The sequence below is a fragment of the Heterodontus francisci genome, chromosome 4 (genome assembly GCF_036365525.1).
Source record: "Heterodontus francisci isolate sHetFra1 chromosome 4, sHetFra1.hap1, whole genome shotgun sequence".
In the NCBI taxonomy this organism is placed as follows: domain Eukaryota; kingdom Metazoa; phylum Chordata; class Chondrichthyes; order Heterodontiformes; family Heterodontidae; genus Heterodontus; species Heterodontus francisci.
The window spans coordinates 128,445,433-128,472,231 of NC_090374.1; the positions used below are offsets into that span (position 1 = coordinate 128,445,433).

At 43.5% G+C, this 26,799-nt stretch overlaps 1 protein-coding gene across 8 annotated transcripts in view; it reads right to left on the reverse strand.

The window, feature by feature from the left end:
* ror2 (receptor tyrosine kinase-like orphan receptor 2) overlaps nucleotides 1-26,799 on the reverse strand; it is a 452,945-nt gene that overhangs the window by 28,292 nt on the left and 397,854 nt on the right. For all 8 annotated transcript variants that reach the window (XM_068030160.1, XM_068030157.1, XM_068030161.1 and 5 more), the window contains 2 exons: nucleotides 12,638-12,765; nucleotides 5,979-6,293 (listed from right to left, as the gene is read on the reverse strand). In XM_068030160.1, coding sequence (XP_067886261.1) covers nucleotides 5,979-6,293; nucleotides 12,638-12,765 — 443 coding nt within the window. The remainder of the gene's footprint in view (nucleotides 1-5,978; nucleotides 6,294-12,637; nucleotides 12,766-26,799) is intronic.

Sequence of the window (26,799 nt, forward strand, 5' to 3'; positions counted from 1 at the left end):
CACACATAATATTTATTTTTGCTTTGTCATCAGTATCAATTTAATCCTCCCTATTGGCTAACCCAGTAATAAAATTCACATGATATAGTGGCTCAAAGAGGCTTAAATGTCTTGATGTTAAGTTTGCAAATATTTCTAGTTGCATATTGTGTTTTACAATAATCACCTATCCAATAATCTATTTTTAGATATATTCAACCCAAGAATGGATAGCGATGAATTACAAAAAGTTAGCATGCAGGTACAGCAAGTAATTAGGAAGGCATATGCCTTTATTGCAAGGGGGATGGAGTATAAAAATAGGGAAGTCTTGCTAAAACTGTACAGGGCATTGGAGAAACCACACCTAGAGTACTGCAGACAGTTTTGGTTCAGAGAAGTTTCACTAGGTTGATTCCTGGGGTGAAGGCGTTGTATTTTGAGGAAAGACCGAGCAGGTTGGGCCTATACTCATTGGAGTTTAGAAGAATGAGAGGCAAACTTGTTGAAACATGTAAGATTCTGAGGGGGCTTTACAGGGTACTTGCTGAGAGGATGTTTCCCCTCATGGGGGAACCTAGAACTAGGTGGCACAGTTTCAGAATTAGGGGTCTCCCATTTAAGACAGAGATGAGGAGGAATTCTCTTGGAGGGTCGTTAATCTTTGGAATTCTCTATTCGAGAGAGCAGTGGAGACTGGGCCATTGAATATGTAAGGTTGAGTTAGACAGATTTTTGATCTACAAGGGAGTCAAGGGTTATGGAGGGGGGCAGGCAAGAAAGTGGAGTTGAGGCCACAAACTGATCAGCCATGATCTCATTGAATGGCAGAGCAGGCTCAACGGGCCAAATGGCCTACTTCTGCTCCTATTTCTTTTGTTCTTACGATGAGTGTTGTTACATATGCAAACTATGTGAATTAAAGTTACAGTTTGCCTCATCTCTCATATTGGGCTGGATTTTATCTCAGGTGAAGGGAATTTACCACCGATATAAAAGTCGGTGGCAAACCTGCTTCCGCCTAGCCAGGGGATCCGTCCCGTATTTTACAAGTCTCCAGGCTTTAATTGTCCCGAGGCGGGATTTCCACCCGCTTGAGAGAGGAGGTCCCGACTTAGTGAGCTGCCGGCCAATCAGCGGACCAGCAGCTCTTAGTCCCAGCAGCGCCACCGGCATTGGTGGCCACTGCTGAGACTGCAACCCAGCTGACGACATGGAGCCAGGAGTGAAGGTAAGTTGGGCATGCCTCATCAGGAGTTCGGTATCTAAAAATAGATTATTGGATAGGTCATGCCCTTGTGAGACTTGGGTGGTTGTTTGGGGGGAGGAGGGGCGTCTTGGGTCCCGGGGTGGGTTGGGAGGCGGGAGGGGGGGGGGCTCACAATCAGGCACCCTGTGCTTGACTGCCATGGCACCCCCCCCCCGGCGCACGGAAAGGCCGGCAGCTATCGCTGGGTGGCTTTTCACGTCCCCAGCATGCCCGCTTGCCACTTAAGGGCCTTGATTGGCCTTGGGCAGGCAGGCCGTTCCCCACCCCCCACCGCCCGACTGCCGTGAAATTGGCCGGAGGCGGGAGCATGGTAGAAAAGCCTCCCGGAGCCTACCACTCAGTATTACACCGCCCCCATCCGCCCCCACTCCACCATCCGACCCGCTGGGACGGTGTAAAATTCAGCCCATTGTTCTTGCTTAAATTTATTCTTTGTCTATTTCCTTCTATTTATCTAAATCAGTTAAGAATATCATGATTTAATAGAAAAGATAAACTTCAAGAAGAATTTTCCTTAAAACAGTTAATGTCCCAGGGGCACTGCAATTTACAAATACTTTGGCGAATAAGCTTTAGAAGTGTCATTTTTGTTCTGATGGTTCATTATAAAGTCAGAAATATGAGAACAGAAGGATCCTTTCTATAAAACAAAATGGAAACAAGCGTTGAAAGTCATACATGTGCGGTCTAATTTGAGTGGTGCTGGTCTCACCCACAGAGTATTGGTAGTACTGTACCACAGGCTGTTTACCACTTGCCAGCATCCTGGTTGCTGATCAATGACATGGCTTTGAAGGATGTACTAATGAATGTTTTTCCCCATTAGTTAAATAAAGCCATGTGCACAGCTGACCAGAAAGATAGCCAGTGACCTTGTTAATTATAGCAGACTTCTGTAAGAGGGTGTACTTCTCCATAATAAAGATTTGGAAACTTGTGATGCCCAAAATAATTTAGTTATTGCAGACACACCACCACCGATGGAGTTATCTTGCTCTGCATAATATTTACTACAAAGTCCAGCACCCAAGTCCCATTTTCACCAGGCATATTAAGACCTATGATTGGGTCAGGAGAGGGTGACTTCTGCACAAACATTTACTACTCATCCTCTCTGTTTTTTTTTAATAAAGTGGAATAAATTAGAAAACTCAATCAATTTCTATTCAGAAGAAATATATGGGTCACTTTCCAAATATATTCCTGATCTGATGTTCATCATAGTAAATTACATCAGCATCAAAAAGACAGGCTATCATATTACCCTGTTAGACTTTGATCTTTTTAAACCTTATTTCCGTTCCCATTATCTTAGCTCTTTCTCATTTGCGAATTGCACCTTCCCAAACCTTTGAGTGCATCTTTCTTTGTCCTGTAATCTTTATAAAGTTTTAATAACACATCCAGGTAAATGAACAGCAAACTCTGGTAATTCCTGTTGAATACTGGACCATCCTATGCCAAATAATTCATATTTCAAAACAAAATCCCTTCTAGGCCATATAAATATAAATTCTCAAAACTTAGTGCTGCATGGTATATTTCAAAATAAAACATCTTTTCTTCAGTCATTCAGCCGAATAAGTTTGATTTAAAACAAAAAAATGTTTCTGAAATACTTCTAGTATTATGTAAAAGCAACTATATTTCACGATTATTTATAAATCACTTCGACAAAGGAATGGAGAGCCATATATCCAAGCATACTACTGACACCAAATTAGGTGACATAGTGTTGATGGGAGCAAAAAGTTGCCCAGGGATATTGGTAGTTGAGGTGAGTGGGCAAAACTGTGGCATGTGGAAATGTAAGGCCAGAATACAAAGGGGTGGAAGTTATGTTACAGTTACATAAAGCTCTGGTTAGACCCCATTTAGAGTACTGTGTTCAATTCTGGGCACCACACCTTATGAGGACAGGTTGCATTGACTATACTTGTATTCCCTTGAGTATAGAAGATTTAGGGGTGACCTAATTGAGGTATTTATTTAAGATGATAAAGTGGATGGGGAGAAACTATTTCCTCTGGTGGGGGAGTCCAGAACACAGGGGAATGTTGTTCATGGGTGATGTCAGGAAGTATTTCATCACATAATGGGGAGTAGAAATCTGGAACCCTGCCCCCCTAAAAAGATGTTGAGGTTGGGTCAATTGAAAATTTATAAAAAGAGATTGATAGATTTTTAGGCAAGTGTATTAAGGGTTATGGTACCAAGGCTGGTAGATGGAGTTAAGATACCAATCAGCCATGATCTAACTGAATAGTGGAACAGGCTCGAGCAGCTGTCTGCAGCTGTTATGTTCCTACATTCAGCTACTTGTAGTCAAATGTATCTATCATATTTCCAAAAAAAATAATTGTAGTCATTTGACAAGGAGCCAGAGAGAAACAGAGTTAACGTTTCAGGTCTGTGCCCTTTCATCAGAACCTGTTAACTCTGTTTCTCTCTCCACAGATGCTGCCAGACCTGCTGTGTATTTCCAGCACTTTCTGTTTTTATTTCAGATTTCCAGCATCTGCTGTATTTTGCTTTTATTTAAGTGTAGAAAAACTGAACTCATTCCATGACAATATGAAAGGCACAATTCAGCATAGCGGCGCCTCATCAGACCCCTTTCTTATCCTGAGTGGCGTGAAACAGGGCTGTGTTCTCGCACCTACACTGTTTGGGATCTTCTTCTCCCTGCTGCTCTCACATGCGTTCAAGTCTTCAGAAGAAAGAATTTTCCTCCACACAAGATCAGATGGCAGGTTGTTCAACCTTGCCCGCAGTGGTTAGCACCGCAGCCTCACAGCTCCAGTGACCCAGGTTCAGTTCTGGGTACTGCCTGTGCGGAGTTTGCAAGTTCTCCCTGTGTCTGCGTGGGTTTCCGCTGGGTGCTCCGGTTTCCTCCCACAGCCAAAGACTTGCAGGTTGATAGGTAAATTGGCCATTGTAAATTGCTCCTAGTGTAGGTAGGTAGTAGGAGAATTGTGGGGGTGTGGTAGAGAATATGGGGTTAATGTAGGATTAGTATAAATGGGTGGTTGTTGGTCGGCACAGACTCGGTGGGCCGAAGGGCCTGTTTCAGTGCTGTATCTCTAAATAAAAAAAAAATAAATAAAAGCGAAGACCAAAGTACGGAAAGTCCTCAACAGGGAACTCCTCTTTGCTGATGATGCTGCATTAACATCCTACACAGAAGAGTGCCTGCAGAAACTCATCGACAGGATTGCGGCTGCCTGCAACAAACAGGGCCTAATTATCAGCCTCAAGAAAATGAACATCATGGGACAGGATGTCAGAAATGCTCCATCCATCAATATCGGTGATCACGCTCTGGAAGTGGTTCAAGGGTTCACCGACCTAGGCTCAACTATCACCAGTAACCTGTCTCTCGATGCAGAAATCAACAAGCGCATGGGAAAGGCTTCCGCTGCTATGTCCAGACTGGCCAAGAGAGTGTGGGAAAATGGTGCACTGACACGGAAAACAAAATCCAAGTGTATCAAGCCTGTGTCCTCAGTACCTTGCTCTATGGCAGTGAGGCCTGGACAACGTATGTCAGCCAAGAGTGACGTCTCAATTTATTCCACCTTTGCTGCCTCCAGAGAATCCTTGGCATCAGGTGGCAGGACCGTATCTCCAACACAGAAGTCCTCGAGGCGGCCAACATCCCCAGCATATACACCCTACTGAGCCAGCGGCACTTGAGATGGCTTGGCCATGTAAGCCGCATGGAAGATGGCAGGATCCCCAAGGACACATTGTACAGCGAGCTTGTCACTGGTATCAGACCCACCGGCCATCCTTGTCTCCACTTTTAAGATGTCTGCAAACACAACATGAAGTCCTGTGACACTGATCACAAGTCATGGGATTCAGTTGCCAGTGATCGCCAGAGCTGGTGGACAGCCATAAAGGCGTGCCTAAAGAGTGGCGAGTCGAAGAGACTTAGCTGTTGGCAGGAAAAAAGACAGAAACGCAAGGAGAGAGCCAACTGTGCAACAGCCCTGACAACCAATTTTATCTGCAGCACCTGTGGAAGAGTCTGTCATTCTAGAATTGGCCTTTATAGCCACTCCAGGCGTTGCTTCACAAACCACTGACCACCTCCAGGCGCTTACCCATTGTCTCTCCAGACAAGGAGGCCAAAGAAGAAGAAGAAAAACTGAATGACTTTATCAACCACACTCAATAAAAGGTCAGTCTTCCGACATTGTGTACAAATCACAACTGAACTCTCAATTAACTAATCTAGTTAATTGTACTGATTATTTAACAGCAGTTAAAAATTGTGACCGTAAAGGAGCACAGAAATACTTCCCGACTACACAGCAGGACAATGCATTGTTCATTATACGGTATGATATTCTCTCCTCTGACTGTTTATGTGATCTAAGTATAGTCAACTTCAAAGTAATTGTCTGGTTATGTGCTTCCCCAGAAAACAAAAAGCATAGTGGGAGTGGGGTTGCTGGGGGCAAGAAGGGTGTCAGGATCTTTTGCTCCTCTGCACGGCTGGAAAGTTCTGTTTACCGGCATTTGAAGTGCTGCTTACTGTATTCCATTAGTCTGTGGGCTAAACCTGTGATTTTCACTTGAGGCCCATCAGTGCGAGTGCTCAAATGCTCTAAACATTTCAATTGTCTGAAGGACAATATTTTCATCAGAAAACAACAGGGAAATGGAACAAAGCAAAGATTGATGGGATTAGTTAAGACAAACCAAATCTTTTCATACTTACATCTGTTAATCCTATCCACAGGAATTCCAATTCTCATGCAGCTTGCTGCCTCTGGGCTTTCAGGCAGTGGCAGATCTTCGCAGTTTGGCAACTGTAGCTGCATAAGAATGAGTGGGTTTGACCTTGCGATAATGTATTCTGTTCTACACAGATCATTTTCCAAAACTTCGCACTCATCCCGGCATAATTCCCTCGGTTTGGGATTACGAGAATTATCATCGCAGAGAGGGAACACAAAGTGACAAAAGGATGGAATGGCAAATTGTGAGCACTGATCAGAGAGATGGGTGGAAGTACCAATCATAGTAAATGCAGCTGAAAAGAGAAACACAACATTTCATTTATAAAGCAGTGCTATATAAAACCGATAATTAACAGATCATTACAATAAATCACTTGTCCCAGTTTTACATATTACATGTGTTGTTTGATATAATCACTTTAACTTACTTCGAGCAACCTGTCGAAATTAAAACTAATTAATATACATAATGTTAACCTTCAGACGAGATATAACAATTTTAATAAAACATCAAAGCAATATTATAGAAAATGTGTGGAATTTAGTTTTTAAACCCAGAGTACTTTAATGAATATTAAAAATAAAGCACACACATGCATATACAGGGGTTTATTTTTGGATGATTCAACAAAATTACAGTTTAGCATGGGCTCCACCCAATGGCTTACTTCAAACAGAAATAGCTGCTTTTAAATCAAACACAAAATTGGTTGAACGCCACTATCTGTTCACTGAATTGTGCGATTTTATCAATGCCAGAAAAGTTGATAACCTTAACACTGATGATCTTAAACGGCAATTGGTCAACTTTATATAAGCTACTGATTTTGGTTTGATCCTGGTATATAGTTTAAAAAATAACTTGTTACACATATAATTCTTATGCTTTCAAGTTTTACAAAGCAGGGTAGCATGGTTTCTCTTGAAACCTGAATACTGTTTGGTTTAGTTTAGTTTAGAGATACAGCACTGAAACAGGCTCTTCGGCCCACCGAGTCTGTGCCGACCATCAACCACCCATTTATACTAATCCTACACTAATTCCAAATTCCTACCACATCCCCGCCTGTCCCTATATTTTCCCTACCACCTACCTATACTAGGGGCAATTTATAATGGCTAATTTACCTATCAACCTGCAAGTCTTTGGCATGTGGGAGGAAACCGGAGCACCCGGAGGAAACCCACGCAGACACAGGGAGAACTTGCAAACTCCACACAGGCAGTACCCAGAATTGAACCCGGGTCGCTGGAGCTGTGAGGCTGCAGTGCTAACCACTGCGCCACTGTGCCGCCCGTTTAAGTATAGGAGTACTGCATTGTCAGCCAGAATGCCCATTTTGTATCCCATCTTTAAATCAACAAGAAACACATGGGGACTATATTTTCACCAATTCTCTCCGAAGCCACAAGAACTGATAGTACCAGTTTCAGTAGAGGCACCTTCATTTGTCAAGCTGCAAAGCAGCACTGAAGTCTGCCTATCCTTGTTGAAGAAGGAGGCATTGCATGGTGAGTGCAGACCACACCCCATACCAATTCTAAGGAAATGTATTGCAGAAAAATACAACAGACACCTAAGAGATTCAGCAACTTCATGCTTAACAACTTTCGATCTTCATTCTGTGAAATTGAGTGAATTTTGCTGTAGTTCCTGGGTAGAGCTTTATTCAATTGTCACGAGCATCTCAAATACATGAAGGAACAGGAATCGCTTCACATTACCACATGGTGTCTCTACACTACAGGAAGTAAATATACAATTCTACAGTCACATTGGCACCATGGCCCCCTTTTAATCCTAGCTGTGAGTTTGAAAATCCTACAGTACATCTTTACAAAAATTATTCAAGTAAAGTTAATCTGAAAATGCTGGAAATAGTCAGCAGGTCAGGAAGCATCTGTGGAGAGAGAAACAGAGTTAATGCTTCAGATCGATGGATGACCAGATTTCCAGCATCTGCACAATTTTGCTTTTGTAAAGTTAATCTGACCTGTAGAAGGAAGGCACTTGATGAATCAAATGGTTCAGTAAAGAATTGGCTTGGAATCCTACCTCACTGCGCATACTCAAAGCATATTTATCTGGTAATAATTTAAGGGTCTCTCGGTCAGCTCCAAAGGTGAGTGAAATAAAGTTCTGAATCTTTGTAAGTACTGTACAGCAATGACAGCAATAGTGATGACAGTGTTATTAACAGCATGCTCATGCAAGATCTACAGTTTGGTGGGGAGAGAAGGTGCTGCTGGCAGGGAAGAGGGAGTACAGTACTAAAAGAGAAAGAAAGAATAAGACAAAGAAGGAAAATAAAGTAAAGGAAGACAAATACATTTTATTTATTAATTTTATAAAGGGAGGTGAGGAATAAAGGGAAACCAATGAAAAACTGAGTTTAAGCAAACACTGCAGATCTTCTCATAGGTCAAAAAATCTGACTTGAGCAGGAATCCTGTAATGTTAATCACTTCAAAGCTAAAATTAGAACTTGTAGGATTCCTCCATTTCTAACTATTTATTGTCCACGAATACCAATCACATTTTTCCTAAATTCTGATGCTTAAAAATGCCACACTAGTCATATGTATATATATATTCATATATAAGATATTCAGGTCGGGTCGGGTGCAAAATCAAACTAAAGGGCTTGGGCTTGGGTGGAGTTCGGGTTGGCTGTGGTCGGGTTTTAATTTTATACCTGAGCCAGGTTTTACTAAGTGAATTGCTCATTTGGACAGCCGGTGCAGACACGATGGGCCAAATTGCCTCATTCTGCGCAGTATCAATTCTGTGATTTTATATATAAAATCACAGAATTGATACTGCGCAGAATGAGGCAATTTGACCCATCGTGTCTGCACCGGCTGTCCAAATGAGCAATTCACTTAGTAAAACCTGGCTCAGGTATAAAATTAAAACCCGACCACAGCCAACCCGAACTCCACCCGAGCCCAAGCCCAAGCCCTTTAGTTTGATTTTGCACCCGACCCGACCTGAATATCTTTTTTCTGTTCCGGCAGCAGGCTATTCCTGCAGCTGGAGCTGTGGGGAATCATGGGTAAGGCTGATCCCATGACTTCCCGGAAGCAGTGTCCAGCCTGACCCAACCCGAGCCCGAGTGCTGGACTCGGAATTTCGATCCGTCCCGAACCCGACATATGTAGTCGGGTCTAGACGGGTTTGGGTTGGGTAGCCAGGCTTTATCATTTAGTGCCATTCCCCTGCCTTCTCCCCGTAACCCTGCACATTCTTCCTTTTCATATAACAGTCTAATTCCCTTTTGAATATTTCAATGGAACCTGCCTCCATCACACTCTCAGGCAGTGCATCCCAGACCTGAATCACTTGCTGTGTGAAATAGTGTTTCCTCATGTTGCATTTACTTCCCTTACCCATTACTTTAAATCTGTTCCCTCTGGTTCTTGATCCTTTCACAAGTGGGAACAGTTTCTCTCTATCTACTCTGTCCAGACCCTTCATGATTTTGATTACCTCTATCAAATCACCTCTCAGCCTTCTCTTCTCCAAGGAAAACAGTCCCAACTTTTCTGCACTCTCTCCAATGCCCACACATCTTTCTTAAAGTGCGGTGCCCAGAACTGGACGCAATACTCCAGCTGAGGCTGAACTAGTGTCTTATACAAGTTCAACATTACTTCCTTGCTCTTGTACTCTATGCCCCTATTAATAAAGCCCAGGATACTGTATGCTTTATTAACTGCACTCTCAACCTGTCCTGCCACCTTCAATGACTTATGCACATATATCCCCAGGTCCCTCTACTCTTGCACCCCCTTTAGAATTGTACCTTTTATGTTATATTGTCTTTCCATGTTCTTCCTATGCAATACTCCAGCTGAGGCTGAACTAGTGCCTTTTATAAGTTCAACATATATATATAAAATGATATGTCTTTCTTGCTAATACACTGTAGAAACCATTTCATTCAAAATAAAAAAAACAAAACAGGGTGTAATCTGCTTTTGGTGATAGCGCAAAACACGCAATAGCAGACTGGCAGCCCGTTTCACTCATTGAACGATTTTCTTTACCACTCGGAGAGCTAAAAAGAGCGAGGAGAGGACACGAGAAGTCATTGGCGGATAGGATCAAGGAAAACCCTAAGGCTTTCTATAGGTATATCAGGAATAAAAGAATGACTAGAGTTAGATTAGGGCCAATCAAATATAGTAGTGGGAAGTTGTGTGTGGAATCAGAGGAGATAGGGGAAGTGTTAAATGAATATTTTGCGTCAGTATTTACAGTAGAGAAAGAAAATGTTGTCGAGGAGAATACTGAGATACAGACTACTAGGCTAGATGGGATTGAGGTTCACAAGGAGGAGGTGTTAGCAATTTTGGAAAGTGTGAAAATAGATGTCCCCTGGGCCAGATGGGATTTATCCTAGGATTCTCTGGGAAGCCAGGGAGGAGATTGCAGAGCCTTTGTCCTTGATCTTTACGTCGTCATTGTCGACAGGAATAGTGCCGGAAGACTGGAGGATAGCAAATGTTGTCCCCTTGTTCAAGAAGGGGAGTAGAGACAGCCCTGGTAATTATAGACCTGTGAGCCTTACTTCGGTTGTGGGTAAAATGTTGGAAAAGGTTATAAGAGACAGGATTTATAATCATCTTGAAAAGAATAAGTTCATTAGAGATAGTCAGCACGGTTTTGTGACGGGTAGGTCGTGCCTCACAAACCTTATTGAGTTTTTTGAGAAGGTGACCAAACAGGTGGATGAGGGTAAAGTCGTGGATGTGGTGTATATGGATTTCAGTAAGGCTTTTGATAAGGTTCCCCACGGTAGGCTATTGCAGAAAATATGGAAGTATGGGATTGAAGGTGATTTAGTGAAAGAAGACAGAGGGTGGTGGTTGATGGCAAATGTTCATCCTGGAGTTTAGTTACTAGTGATGTACCGCAAGGATCTGTTTTGGGGCCACTGCTGTTTGTCATTTTTATAAATGACTGGATGAGGGTGTAGAAGGGTGGATTAGTAAATTTGCGGATGACACGAAGGTCAGTGGAGTTGTGGATAGTGCCGAAGGATGTTGTAGGTTACAGAGGGACATAGATAGGCTGCAGAGCTGGGCTGAGAGATGGCAAATGGAGTTTAATGCGGAAAAGTGTGAGGTGATTCACTTTGGAAGGAGTAACAGGAATGCAGAGTACTGGGCTAATGGGAAGATTCTTGGTAGTGTAGATGAGCAGAGAGATCTTGGTGTCCAGGTACATAAATCCCTGAAAGTTGCCACCCAGGTTAATAGGGCTGTTAAGAAGGCATATGGTGTGTTAGCTTTTATTAGTAGGGGGATCAAGTTTCGGAGCCACGTGGTCATGCTGCAGCTGTACAAAACTCTGGTGCGGCCGCACCTGGAGTATTGCGTGCAGTTCTGGTCACCGCATTATAGGAAGGATGTGGAAGCTTTGGAAAGGGTGCAGAGGAGATTTACTAGGATGTTGCCTGGTATGGAGGGAAGGTCTTACGAGGAAAGGCTGAGGGACTTGAGGTTGTTTTCGTTAGAGAGAACGAGGAGGAGAGGTGACTTAATAGAGACATATAAGATAATCAGAGGGTTAGATAGGGTGGATAGTGAGAGTCTTTTTCCTCGGATGGTGATGGCAAACACGAGGGGACATAGCTTTAAGTTGAGGGGTGATAGATATAGGACAGATGTCAGAGGTTGTTTCTTTACTCAGAGAGTAGTAGGGGCGTGGAACGCCCTGCCTGCAACAGTAGTAGACTTGCCAACTTTAAGGGCATTTAAGTGGTCATTGGATAGACATATGGATGAAAATGGAATAGTGTAGGTCAGATGGTTTCACAGGTCGGCGCAACATCGAGGGCCTGTACTGCGCTGTAATGTTCTATGTTCACTGACCTCAATGGGAAAGAAAAACAAGCTGCTGATTCACTATTGTCCATTTAACAACACCCCGCCCCCTCCCCATAGTTTCCTTGTGCAGCATATGTAAACTTGTTTATTGCAAATACAGGCAGCATCAATATTTCAGTCACTAAATGGAGGCCATGCACAGTCATTGCTGAAAAATAAAAAGATAGAGCTTTTGATCAAAATCCTGGCAAGACAGAAAGTCAAATCCAGACACAGATAACATCACAAGGAGATAACATGTATGACAAGAAGCACACAAACAGGTAAACAAAAAACTTGGGCATATGCTTATGCTTTTTATGAGCTTTTGAATTGTGCACCTCGTCTACAGACAAAGCATCAAAATTTAAAGGAACTTTTATTTCAAAAATTTCCATTGATAAAGATAAATTACCTTTGTTTTAAAATTTATAATCCAAGACAACCTTACATCATTAAACAGCACATCAAAAACAGAAAAAGTACAGCAGTTATCACAAGCAATGACTAGTGCTTGAATTGCAGAAGTGCCACTGAAAAATGTTGACCCTTTGTTTGAACATGTAGAAAATCAGTTTTTACGGCATGCACAATGGTATAAATATACTTTTAAAATTTAGTAATAAACAATATGTCTAGACATATTTAAATGAGACTAACAAAGGGATTGAATGTGGAACCTCATATAGAATAATAAAAAAAGGTTTCATTTTCTCCTCGGTGGGTAGAAGTACAAATAAATTGTTATCGCTCTGCTGCCTACCAGTAATTCGATTTTCAATTTCGCCCTGCATCTGAAGGGAATCCACATAAATGCTCTGGTTTGCAATGAATCGAGCACATGCAATTCCCCTGTAAGGCTGACAGAATCCGTCTTCATTGTCTTCATCACTGCAAAAGCATAAATACATTTTGTTACAGTTATTGTTTACTGTGCTCTGAATATCAAAAAGATGAGGTCCTTCTTACTCTTGCTAATTCTTTTAGCCCTTTGGGTACTGTGTAACTATTGAGTTTTCAAGGTTGCAATGGACTTTCCACTTTAATTACAGCAAACTGATAACACTCAATGTTTTGCTCTTACTACATTATTTGTTTAATTTGCAGCTTCCTCCATGATGATGGTAGTGGTTTCAAAACAAAAGATGGTTGGGAACTATTTGTTCATTCAGATTGTATCACATTTATTGTTGACTACAGAACAACACAGGAATGGCAGTACAAAAGCAAAATACTGTAGATGCTGGAAATCTGAAACAGAAACAGAAAATACTTGAAATACTCTGCAGGTCAGGCAGCACCTGTGGAGAGAAAAACAGAGTTAATATTTCAGGTCTGTGAAAGTAGACATGTAATATGTTTTGAGCAAGTGAAAGGGTGGGGGGTGGGGGGAGAAGAACAAAAGGGAATGTCTGTGATGGGGTGGAGGGCAAGAGAGATTAAATTGCAAAAGGTTTCATGGTGCAAGACCAAAGGGAGTGGTAATGCAACAAGTAAAGATGTGTCTGGATGAGGTGTGAATGGCAGGATAGCAGCCATCTGAACACAAAGTAAAAGGATTAAGCAAAAAACAAGCATGATGCCACCACCAAACACATTTTCCCTTTCCCTCCCCTCTCCTTTCAACATTCCGAAGGGGTCGTTCCCTCCGTGACACCATGATCCATTCCTCAGTTACTCCGAACACCTCCCCCTTTCCTATGGCTCCTTTCCATGCAGGCTGAGGAGAAGCAACGCCTGCCCTTTTATGTCTTACCTTCTAATCGTCCAGGGCCTCAAACACTCCTTCCAAGTGAAACAGCAATTTACTTGTACTGCTTTCAATTTAGTATATTGTATTCGCTGCTCACGATGTGGTCTCCTCTACAGTTGGGAGACTAAACGCAGACTGGGTGACTGCTTTGCGGAACACCTTGGTTCAGTCTGCAAGTGTGATCCAGAGATTCCTGTCACTTGCCATTTCAATTCTCCACCTTGCTCCCAACTTTGACCTTCCTTTCCTTGGCTGCTACAGTGTTCTAATGAAGCTCAACGCAAGTTTGAGGAACAGGACCTCATCTTTCAACTGGGCACTTTGCAGCCTTCTGGACTCAACATCGAGTTAAATAATTTTACATCTCAACCTCTGCCCCTATTCTTATTAGTGTTTTTCCTTTTTGCTGGTTCATTCCCTCGCCACCCACCCCTTCTTTTTAAATCCTTTTACTTTGTGTTTGGACAGGCTGTTATCCTGCCATTTGCATCTCATCTAGACACATCTTTGTTTCATTTCTTGTCCCATTACCACTCCCTTTGGCCTTGTACCATGAAAGGTAACAGAGCGGTAATGTTACTGGACTAGCAATCTAGAGGTCTGGTCTAATACTCTGGAGACATGAGTTCAAATCCCAGCATGACAGCTGGGGAATTCAAATTTAATTGGTTAGTAAAAAAAAGGGAAGAAAAAGCTAGTCTCAGTAATGATAGTCATGAAAATACAGATTATAATAAAAACCCATCTGGTTCACTAATGTCTGTCAGGGAAGGAAATCTGCCATCCTTACCTGGTCTGGCCTACATATGACTCCAAACATACAGCAATATGGTTGACTGCCCTCTTAAATGGCCAAACAAGCCACTCAGTAGTATCAAACCACTACAGAAAAGTCAAAGAATAAAAAAACTGGATGGACCACCTGGCATCAACTCAGGCACCGGAAATGACAAAGGCATTCAACCCCGCAAAGCCCTCCTCACTAACATCTGGGGACCTGTGCCAAAATTGGGAGAGCTGTCCCAAAGACAAGTCAAGCAACAATTGTACATAGTCATACTCACCAAATCATACCTTGTAGCCAGTGTCCCAGACTCCTCGATCACCATCTCATCAGAGGTAGTGGCACAGTGGTAGGCAGTCGGGAGGGAATGGTCCTGGAGGCCTCAAAGTGGATTCTGAATCCCATGTCGTTTCATAGTATCAGGTCAGACATGTGTAAGGAAATCTCCTGCTGATTATCACCTACCACCGTACCTCAGCTGATAAATCAGTACTCCACGTTGAACAACACTTGGAAGAAGCACTGAAGGTAGCAAAAGGTGACGTCAATGTCTCACCAAAAGTGGCTCGATAGCACCACTACTGACCAAGCTGGCCAGGTCTTGAATGATGTATCTGCCAGACTGGGCCTGCAGCAGTGGTGAGAGAACCAACAAGACGGAAAAATCTACTTGACCTCGTCCTCACGAATTTACCAGTCACAGATGCATCTGTTCGTGACAGTATTGGTAGGAGTGGAGATGAAGTCCAGTCTTCACAGTGAGGACACCATCCATTGTGTTGTGTGGCACTACTACCGTGCTAAATGGAATAGATTCAGAACTGATTTGGCAGCTCAAAACTGGGCATCTACAAGGCCCTGTAGGTCATCAGCAGCAGAACTATCTTCAACCACAATCTGTAACACATGGCCCAGCATAGCCATCACTCTACCATTAACATCAAGCCAGGAGACCAACACTGGTTCAATGAGGAGTGTTGGAGAGCTTGCCAGGAACAGCACCAGGCATACCTAAAAATGGTGAAGCTACAACACAGAACTACAAGCATGCTCAACAGCAGAAGCAGCATGCGATAGACCATGATTGCCTAACATAAGGGCCGCTGGCCAGAATCTGGCCCGCCAGTCTTGTGTGACTGACAGCGGGCTACCCGTGGCTTGACTTTGATCGATGGCAGGATCTCTGGGACTGGCCAACAGCTATTGGAGGAGGGGTGCAGCTTGGCTTTGATTGACAGCTCTCCTATTAAATTAGGTGGAGGGGGTAGGCGGGACTAGTGTCTGACAGATGGTAGAGCCTGTCTGTGATTGGTCACTGTCTTTGACTGACTACAGCTGCCCAGGTGGGGTGAGCGCTGACTGGTGGTTTGCGGCTCAGGCTGCCCCTGCTGCTTTTGGGCTGATCAGGAAGTGAGCGAGTGAATGGGAACAGCTGCTGCGGGGTAGAGGGAGAGAGAGGCCAAGGGGAAAACAGGAAGCGGGTCAGCAAACAGCCAGAGGCACAGGACAGAGTGGCGCTGAGGGAGCACAGAGTCAGGCAGTCCTTTAAACCAGCACCAGCCGGGGTGCAGAGGGAGAGAAAGCGAGCAAGGGAGGGGAGGAGAGGGAGATAGACACAGAGAGGGGAGAGACAGAGAGGAGAGAGATAGACATAAAGGGGACAGAGAGAGGAGAGATAGACAAAGAGAAAGGTGGGAGAGAGAAAGGTGGGAGAGAGCCAGGGGAGAGAGAGAGGGGGTGAGAGGGATGGGGAGAGAGAGAGGGGAGGGGGAGAGAAGGGGGAGAGAGAAGGGAGAGATAGGGGGTAGAGGGGGAAGAGGGGGAAGAGAGACAGCGAGGGAGGAGAGAGGAAGGGGAGAGTGTTGTGTTTGTTGTGTTTGTCTTAGTAGCATTGTAGGGCATTCCAGAGAAAGTCTTAGACTCCATTAAAGGTTGACTAACAACCTGTTATTATTTACAGTTACTATATACACCTTTAGGAGCTTTCTCTGTCTCGAACTTTCTTGTAGTCTTGAGTCTTCAATCCAGGCATTAATTGTTGAGGCAATACTGGAAGCTGTGTTCTTAACTTTCTTCCCATTAGTAATTCTGCTGGTGATAATTCACACAGCAGTGGTGTATAAGGATAAACTAGGAGTGAGATAGGAAGATCTTCATTTTTCTTGAGTAAAGATTTTATGGTTCTCACATGTCTTTCTGCCTCGCCATTGAACTGTGGATAGCTCGGTGAGCTCATAGGATGCTGAACGCCCATCTTCATGGCAAACTGGGTAAAACAATTGTTCGCGAACTGTGGTCCATTGTCTGATAATATTTCATCCGGAATCCCATGTGTCGCGAAGTTGTCTATAAGGATTCTGATAATTACCTCGGTGGCTATAGAATGGAATCGCTGGACTTCTATCCACCTGGAAAAGTAGTCGATAATGGCGATATATGACTTATCACCAACCATGAATAAATCCACGTCTAGCCTTTGCCAAGGTCTTGTTGGAAATTGGGTAGTCAACAGCGGTTTGTGCTGTTCTGGCCTCTGTATCACGCATATCTGACAGTTGTTGATCATGGTGCCGATATCCTTAGATATCCCAAGTCACCATACCGAAGATTCTGCCCTCACTAACGTGGCGGCTGATGAATGGAAGGAATTGTTTACCTTTGTTTGCTTGACGTCAGCTTCCTTCTCAATCATCTGCAGTTCCAAGCATGTATTCCTGCTCAGTAAAGAAAATTTTTGATTGTGTTACGACCAGATGAGAAAAGTGTCCAAGGGTCCCTTTCAGCCTTCACCTGGTCTTACTGTAACATGGTTTAATTTTAAACACACTGTGTTTTGAGCTCCCCCTTAGTGAATCCTTGTTCACTGCTTTCCAATTATAAGACAAAGTAATGAGCACAAACAGGCTTTCTTAGGTTTAAAGAAGAAAAGTGAAATTTATTAATCTTAAACTAAAAACTCTAATTCGGTTAACGCCTATGGATACACGCCATGCCCCACGCTAGCATGCATATGCGATATGCACATGCAAATAGAGACAGAAAAGAGCAGAAGAAAAGATAAAGTGGAAATATTTGAGGCAATCTCTGAGGAGGGTTTTTTAGTTTAGTTTTAGTTTTAGAGATACAGCACTGAAACAGGCCCTTCGGCCCACCGAGTCTGTGCCGACCATCAACCACCCATTTATATAAATCCTACACTAATTCCATATTCCTACCACATCCCCACCTGTCTCTATGTTTCCCTACCACCTACCTATACTAAGGTTAATTGGCCATTATAAATTGCCCCATCAACCAACAAGTCTTTTGGCATGTGGGAGGAAACCAGAGCACCCGGAGGAAACCCACACAGACACAGAGAGAACTTGCAAGCTCCACACAGGCAGTACCCAGAATTGAACCCGGGTCGCTGGAGCTGTGAGGCTGCGGTGCTAACCACTACGCCACTGTGCTGCCCCGCTTTGTGCTTTGAGCGCGCTGTAGTCTTGCTTTTTGTTGGGGCCCAGTATTCTTCTTAAACCTTGTTCAATGGAGGAGACTTTTCTCTCTTGGGGTTCCTGTGTCTTCAATGGATTCTAAAGCTGGTGAGAAAGAGATGAGCAGACAGGAGAGGCTGCGGCAAGCCAGCCACGAGAGGTCTTTTCAGCCCAGGAGCAAACAGCTTTGTGCCAGTTCAAAACTCTGTGGCAAGTTCAAATTCAAAAAGCTCAGGATGCCCAGCAGGTTAGTCATTTGACGAAGGGGTGTGACCATGTCCGTTTGTGTATTCGGCCATCTTAGTAGTCAACCTGGAATGCGAGTTCCTCCACCCTCACCGTCTGGTAATCAAAAATCCATTGTGGAATAAATTGGAGCAGAGACTGGTTCCTTTGTTCCAACACAGCAAAAAATGTCTTTCTAGCCAAGTGCTTGGCAACCCCTTGTAATAGGCCTTCTTTTCTTCCCAGCAACAATTTTAGAATTTAATGTCCATGTGGCGAAATATATGTGCCTCATTCTTGGCAGGTGGGAGCCTGCATGACACCTCCAAGGGAATGAATTGTGATTTGAAAAAAACGGCGCAGTTCATTAAAAGGTTTGAGAGAAGTATAAGATAGATATAGATATCGAGTCATACAGCACTGAAACAGGCCCTTCAGCCCACCGAGTCTGTGCTGACCAACAGCCACCCATTTATACTAATCCTACATTAATCCCATATTCCCTACCACATCCCCACCATTCTCCTACCACCTACACTAGAGGCGATTTTATAATGGCCAATTTACCTACCAACCTGCAAGTCTTTGGCTGTGGGCGGAAACCGGAGCACCCGGCGGAAACCCACGCGGTCACAGGGAGAACTTGCAAACTCTGCAATGGTAGAACCCAGAACTGAACCCGGGTCGCTGGAGCTGTGAGGAAGATACAGAAATTACAGATTCTTTGTTAATTTCCCCTTTGTTTTCTGGGACATTCCTGCCTACAGGTATTTGTGTAGACTTGACTGCACTCTCCTGTGGCACCTCGACTAGGTGAGGCATCACCCTCATGGTTTCTGTGCCCCCCTAGAGGACTCTCTTTGTCTCTGCAGGTTCCTGTAAATGCAGTTAACAATTCTGGTGGGGTGCTTCTAGACTCTGCATTTACGTAGGAGGATGTGAGGTCTAACTTTCCAAATTTATCGGGGTTGGCTGACCAGACAGTCGGGGTTTTCATCCAGGATTCCTTCCGGACTTTCTTTTACCTGCCCTCTTGGTCACTTTTTCCCCTTCTCTTTCCAAATTTTTGCCAGCCGTGCGCCTGCCTCTCTCCTTTTGTTCTCAGTGCGGGTCCCTTACAGTTCAGCAGCCCTCTGCTGGAGCGTCCTCCTAACACCGGTACAGGACTTAGGCGTGCAGGTTTCACTGTAGGTCCCCTCAACCTGGCACATGTGGCAACTCCTGCAGTACTCCACCAGATCTTTGTGGAGTTTTGGCCAGTCAAACTGCTGTCTTATGTAGCCTTTGGTCTTTCATGTTCCGACATGTACAGCCACTGTAGTCTCGTGTGCCCTTCTTAATATCTCTCTCCGGTACCTCTTTGGCATCACTAACTGGTGAACTACTGTCCACTCCTTGCTCTCAGGTCTGTGAGGGGAACTCCATTTCCTCATCAGTACCCCATTCTTTAAATAGTAGCAATTAGGGACTCCCTCTGCTTCACTTTCAGATTGGGCAGCCTGTGCTAACTCTCGCAATACTGAGCCTCTGCTGGGGAAAATCCATTTAATTCATTCCCTGGGTCTCCTAACTTTCCAAATAAAGTCTCAGACAGATAAACCTGGTCATCTGCCTGCAGTGCTAATTCAGTTTCCTCTGGGGGAGCTGGTTTGATCATGGCCTGATCCACGACACATTCAGGGAAACTGCAGAAGTCTGTCTCCTGCCACTGCCCTGTCTCTCTGACCTCCTGCGGTCTTTCTTTCACTAGTGGGGGGGCTACCACCTTCACACCCGCCAGAACATTTTCCAGGAGGTCAATCCCATCCACTGGCAAACTAGGGACAATCCCTACCGTCAGGGGTCCCGAAACTAGGTCACACTCCAGGTGTACCCGTACAGGCATACACTGCCCTCCAATACCATTCACCACCATTTTGGTGTTCACTGCACTCTCTGGAGGAAAGGTCAGGCCTTTACCCAGTAAAAGGGATCTAATAGCCCCTTTGCCCCTGAGAATCACTATGGGCTTGCTGGCACCACTCAAGAGGTATGGGGTTCCTTTCCCTTCAAATACAAAACCCTGATAGCCTTCATGATTCCTATTAGTTTTTACTGCACTGGTCGTAGTAAGCTTCCTGGGTTGCACTCTTACTGCAGTTAAAGCCACAGCTTGTTCTGTGCTTTCCACCAGGGTCCCGTCTTCACTGAGCGGGTGTGCCCTGATTAACTCACCTGGTTTTCCCTTTAGTTTCCAGCAGTCATCTTTTAAATACCCTTATTACAATGGAAGCACACAGGTCTCTGGGTCTCACTCTTGCTCACAGCACCTTCCTTTTGGCTGGAGGAGGGCCCCCTGTGTCTCCTGCTTTCCTTTCTCTCCCAGGACTGCCTGGGCGGAGCTCACTTTCCCACTCTTTGTACTTTTCGGATTTGTGAGGGTGATTAGGAAAGGTTCTCCCCTGTGAACTGACTTATAAATTAAAACAAACTCTTCAGCCAGAATGGCTGCTTGCCAGGCTTTCTGAACCCGCTGCTCCTCTCCATGGGTCTTTATTGAGAATGGGGGAGAGTTTTTAAATTCCTCTAACAGAATTACATCTCCGAGAGTCTCAAAGCTGAGCTGTACTTTAAGAGCCCTCAGCCACTGGTCAAAAGCCAGCTGCTTACTTCTTTCAAACTCCAGATAAGCTTGTTTAGCTTGCTTTTTGAGGGTTCTAAACTTTTGGCGATAGGTTTCAGGTACTAATTCATATGCCCCGAGGATAGCATCTTTGGTCAGTTCATAATTTGATGCACTCTCATCTGGCAACAAGGAATAAATCTCATGGGCTTTTCCAATTAGCTTGCTTTGTAGTAAAAGAGACCAGGTCTCAGCTGGCCATTTTAGCTGCCTTGCCAGTTTCTCATAAGACACAAAAAACGCTTTCACATCTTCCTCATTGAATTTTGGAATTAGCTGAGTGAGTTTTAGCTATTTTGTACCCAGCCTTGAATTATGCTCCTCCATATTGTTCATGCTTTCACTGGGGTTACTCTGTTGCCTCGTAGTTAATTCAAGCTGCTTCAGCTCTCTTTGGATTCTTTCTGGAATATTCTTTCTCTCTCTCATTCCTTCTCCTGTCTTTCTCTCTCTCTCTCTCTCCTGCCTTTCATTTTCTTCATGTTCCTTCTGGAAGACTCTTTCTTTCTCTTCCCATTCCTTCTGGGAGACTCTCTCTTGCTCCCTCTCCTGTCTCTCTCTCTCTCTCTTTCCCTGTCTTCTAATTCAAGTTTCCTTTATTCCAATTGTTTCTTTGCTAGCAGTACCCCGTCTGGGTCTGCTTCTAACATTGCACCTGCTTCTTCAGATTCAAGGGAAAAATGGTTGGCCACTAGTCTTAGGAGTTCAGACTTCCTAGCCTTGCCACATTCCGTGATCCCACACTGCTCAGCCATTTTTCTCAACTCCTTCATGGACAGTGCTTTTAACTTATCCCAAGTTACTTCACCCTGGCTTGGAGAGCTACTAGCTTCCGTCACAGACATGTTAGTATTCAAGCGCATACAACCACAAGAAAACCTGTATTAATCTTGCTCTTTTTTTGATTGGGAACAATTTGGCTTCCCACTTCCAATTTCTCGTTTGCCTGTGGGTAAAATTCTGGACACGAGCACCCAAATTTCTGTTATGGCCAGATGAAAAATGTGTCTAGGGGTCCCTTTCAGCCTTCACCTGGTCTTACTGCAACATGGTTTAATTTTAAACACACTGTGTTTTGAGCTCCCCCTAGGTGAATCCTTGTTCACCGCTTTCCAATTATAAGACAAAGAAATGAGCACAAACAGGCTTTCTTGGATTTCAAGAAGAAAAGTGAAATTTATCAATCTTAAACTAAAAACTCTCATTCAGTTAACGCCAATGGATACACGCCACACTCGACGCTAGCATGAATACGCGATATGCACATGCAAATAGAGACAGAAAAGAGAAGAAAAGATAAGGTGGAAAGCTTTGAGGCAATCTCTAAGGAGGGTTTTTTGTTTTTGTGCTTTGAGCACGCTGTAGTCCTTGATTGAAGATATGGTCTTGCTTTTCGTTGGAGCCCAGTATTCTTCTTAAACCTTGTTCAATGTAGGAGACTTTTCTCTCTTGGGGTTCCTGTGTCTTCAATGGATTCTGAAGCTGGTGAGAAAAGGATGAGCAGGCAGGAGAGGCTGCGGCTAGCCAGCCACAAGAGGTCTTTTCAGTCCAGGAGTAAACAGCTTTCTGCCAGTTCAAAACTCTGTGGAAACTTCAAATTCAAAAAGCTCAGGTTGCCCAGCAGGTTAGTCATGTGACTAGGGGGTATGACCATGTCCGTTTGTGTATTCGGCCATCTTAGCAGTCAATCTGGAATGCAAGTTCCTCCACCCTCAATGTCTGGTAATCAAAAATCCATTGTGGATTAAACTGAAGCAGAGACTGGTTCCTTTGTTCCAACACTGTCTGCTAGTATGCAAAAAATGTCTTTCCAGTCAAAGGTTTGGCAACCCCTTGTAATAGGCCTTCTTTTCTTCCCAGCAACAATTTTAAAATTTAATGTCCATATGGTGAAATATACGTGCCTCATTCTTGGCAGGTGGGGGCCTGCATGACAATTGTGTAATATGTTGTCTTCCTTTTTGCTGAAGAGTTGCTTGGAACTTACCATAAAAATATAAGAACATAAGAAATAGGAGCAGGAATAGGCCATTCAGACCTTTGCGCCTTTTCTGCCATTTAATGAGATCATGGTTGATCTTCAACTTCAACACCATTTTCCTGCTCTATCCCTGTATCCCTTGATGTTTTTAATATGTAGAAATCTATCAATCTCAGTCTTGAACATACTCAATGACCAACCCTCCACAGCCCTCTGGGGCAGATAATTCTAAAGATTCACCACCCTCTGAGTGAAGAACTTCCTCCTCATCTCAGTCCTAAATGGCCTGCCCCTTACTCTGAGACTGTGTCCCCTAGGTCCAGGCTCCCTAGCCAGGGGAAACATCCTTCCTGCATCTCCCCTGTCGAGCCCTGTAATAATTTTGTATGTTTGAATGAGATCACCTCTCATTCTTCTAAACTCCAGAGAATAAAGACCCAGTCCATTTAATCTTTCCTCATAGGACAATCCCTCCATCCTAGGAAATAGTTTGGTGAACCTTCATTGCACTCCATCTTGCGCAAGTATATCTTTCCTTAGGTAAGGCAACCAAAACTGCACACAATTCTCCAGGTGCAGTCTCACCAAGGCTCTGTATAATTGCAGTAAGACATCTTTACTCCTATACTCAAATCCTCTTGTAATAAACGCCAACATACCATTTGCCTTCTTAATTGCTTGCTGCACTTGCATGTTAACTTTCAGTGACTCATGAACAAGGACACCCAAGTCCCTCTGAAGTTCAACACTTCCCAGCCTCTCACCATTTAAGAAATACTCTGTATTTCCATTTTCCCTATCAAAGTGAATAACCTCACATTTCTCCACTTTGCATTCCATCTGCCAAATTTTTGCCCACTCGCTTAGCCTCTCCAAATCCTATGAAAAGTCTTTGCATTATCCTCACAACACACACTTCCAACTAGTTTTGTGTCATCTGCAAACTTGGAAATATTACATTTAATTCCCACATTCAAATCATTGATATAAATTGGGAATAGCTGTGGCACCCCACTTGTCACAGCCTGCCAACCTGAAAATGACCCATTTATTGCTACTCTCTGTTTTCTGTCCATTAACCAGTATATTCCCCCCAATCCCATGAGCTCTAATTTTGTTTACTAACCTCTTGTGTGGGACCTTTTCAAAAGCTTTCTGAAAATCTAAATATACCACATCCAGTTCCCCCTTATCTATTCTGCTAGATCCTCGATAAACTCCAGTAGGTTTCTTAAACATGATTTCCCTTTCATAAATCCATGTTGACTCTGCTCAATCCTACCATTATTTTCTAAGTGTCCTATTATCACATTCTTTATTATCGATTCTAGCATTTTCCTTATGACTGATATTAGACTAACAGGTGTGTAGTTCCCCGTTTTCTCTCTCCCTCCTTTCTTAAATAGTGGCGTTACAATTGCCACCTTCTAAACTGCACGAACCATACCAGAGTATATAGAATTTTGAAAGATGACCACCAATGCATCCACTATCTCTACAGCCACCTCTTTCAACACTCTGGGATGTAGATCATCAGGTCCAGAGGATTTATCAACTCGAAGTCCCATTAATTTCTCCAGTACTTTAAAAAAAAACTAATATTAATATTTTGCAGTTCTTCGTATACATTAGCCCCTTGAATCTCCATTATTTCTGGGAGGTTTTCAGTATTTTCCTCCATGAAGATAGACACAAAGTATTTGTTTAGCTTCTCTGCCATTTCTTCATTCCCCACTATAAATTCTCCTGACTCCACTTGCAATGGACCCACATTTGTTTTTGCTAATCTTTTCCCTTTTTTAGAAACTTTTACAGTCCATTTTTATGTTTCTCGCTAGTCTGTTCGCACTGTATTTTCAATTTCTTAATCTTTTTCTTGGTCTTCCTTTGCAGAATTCTAAAATGCTCCCAATCCTCAGGCTTACCATTTTTTTGGCAACTTTATATGCCTCATTCTTTGATCTAATACAATCCTTGATTTGTTTCATTAGCCACGGTTGGAACACTTACCCTGCTAGGTTTTTGTGCATTAAAGGAATGCATTTTTGTTGTAAACTACGTATTAGTTCTTCAAATGTTAGTCATTGCCTGTCTACCGTCACACCTTTTAATGTAGTTTTGCAATCCACCATAGCCAATTTGCTCCTCATACCTTCATAGTTTCCTTTGCTTAGATTTAAGACCCTAGTTTCTGATTGAAAGTGATGTAGTTCAAACTTAATGTAAAATTCTAACATATTATGGTCACTCTTTCCTAAAGACTCCTTAACAAGATTATTAATTAGCCTTTACTCAATCCACAATACAAAATCTAAAATAGCTTGTTCCCCAGTTGATTCCTCAATGTAGTGCTCTAGAATACCATCTCGCATACATTCCAAGAATTCGTCCTCCACGACATTAGTACTAATTAGGTTTACCCAGTCTATATGTAGATTGAAATCCCCCATGATTACTGTATTATCCTTGTTACACACACCTCTAATTTCCTAATTTATACTGTGATTTGCATTACCACTGCTGTTAAGTGGCCTATAAACAACTCCCGCCAATGTTTTCTACCCCTTGCTGTTTCTTCATTCCACCCAAACTGATTCTACATCTTGATCTTTAGAACTAAGGTCATCTCTTATTGCAGTACCAATGCCCTCTTAAATTAACAGAGCTACCCCACCACCTACCCTGATTTATTGCCTTAGCATTTTTCTTTAATTTATTCAGACTTCCCCGACATGATCCATTCCCCACTCTATTTCGTTTAAAGCCCTCTCTACTTCCCTAGTTATATGACTTGCTAGAGCACTAGTCCCAGCACGGTGCAGGTGAAGTCTGTCCCAACAGTAGAGCCCCCACTTTCCCCAGTACTGGTGCCAGTGCCCCACAAACTGGAACCCACTTCTCCAACACCAGTTTTTGAACCACGCATTCATCTCTGTAATCTTATTTACCCTATGCCAATTTGCACATGGCTCAGGTAATAATCCAGAGATTACTACCTTTGAGGTTCTGCTTTTGAACTTAGTGCCTAGCTCCTTATACTCCCTATGCAAAACCTCTTTCCTCATCCTATCTATTTTATTTTAACCTATATGGACCACGACAACTGGATCCTCCCCCTCCCACTGCAAGTTCCTCTCCAGCCCTGAGGAGAGGTCCTGAACCCAGGCACAGTGCAAGTAACACAGCCTCTGGATTCTTGCTCTTGGCTGCAGAGAACTGTGTCTATCCCCCTGATTATACTGTCCCCTACTACCAGTACATTCCTTTTAAGTCCCTCCACTTGAATGGCTTCCTGTACCATGGTGGCACGGTCAGTCTGCTCATCCACACTACAGCCCTCGCTCTTGTCCGTACAAGGTTCAAGAACCTCAAACTTGTTGCTCAATTGCAAGTGCTGAGACTCCTCCGCTCCCACCTTCACAATCCCCTTACCTGCCTGACTTGCAGTCACAGCTTCCTGTCCCTGACCACTGATAAAATCAGACGACCCTATCCTAAGGGGTGTGACAGCCTTCTGGTACAACGTGTCCAGGTAACTTTCCCCATCCCTGAGGCATCACAATGTCTGCAGCTCAACTTCCAGCTGATGAATTGCGCTGAAGCTCCTGAAGCTGCAGACACCTACTATAAATGTGGTTGCCATGGATTACTGTGGCACCCAGGAGCTCCCGCATACTGCAGCTGTGCACAGCACCTGTCCTGCCATCTTTATTGTGTTAATTAAATTTATTTTTATCAATTAATTTGTCATTCCCATCTTCACCGAACTCCCTCACTCACCAAACTCTCAGCTTTACACTCTGTGTACTCAAACAGCAGTCAGTGGAGACAAGCAGCACTCAAAAACCCCTGTATTTACACTGCCTGAAAAACAATGATGAGTCAGCTCTGCTAGAAGTCAGAAAGTTTAAGATAGTTACCTAACTAACCAGCTACAGCTGCTCTCAGAGAGCTTGTATAGCCCTGTTTAAGACCGGAAGAAACTTAACTTGCCTCTTAACTTAAACAGTAATTTTTAGTTAATTGCTAAATATAAACAAAAAC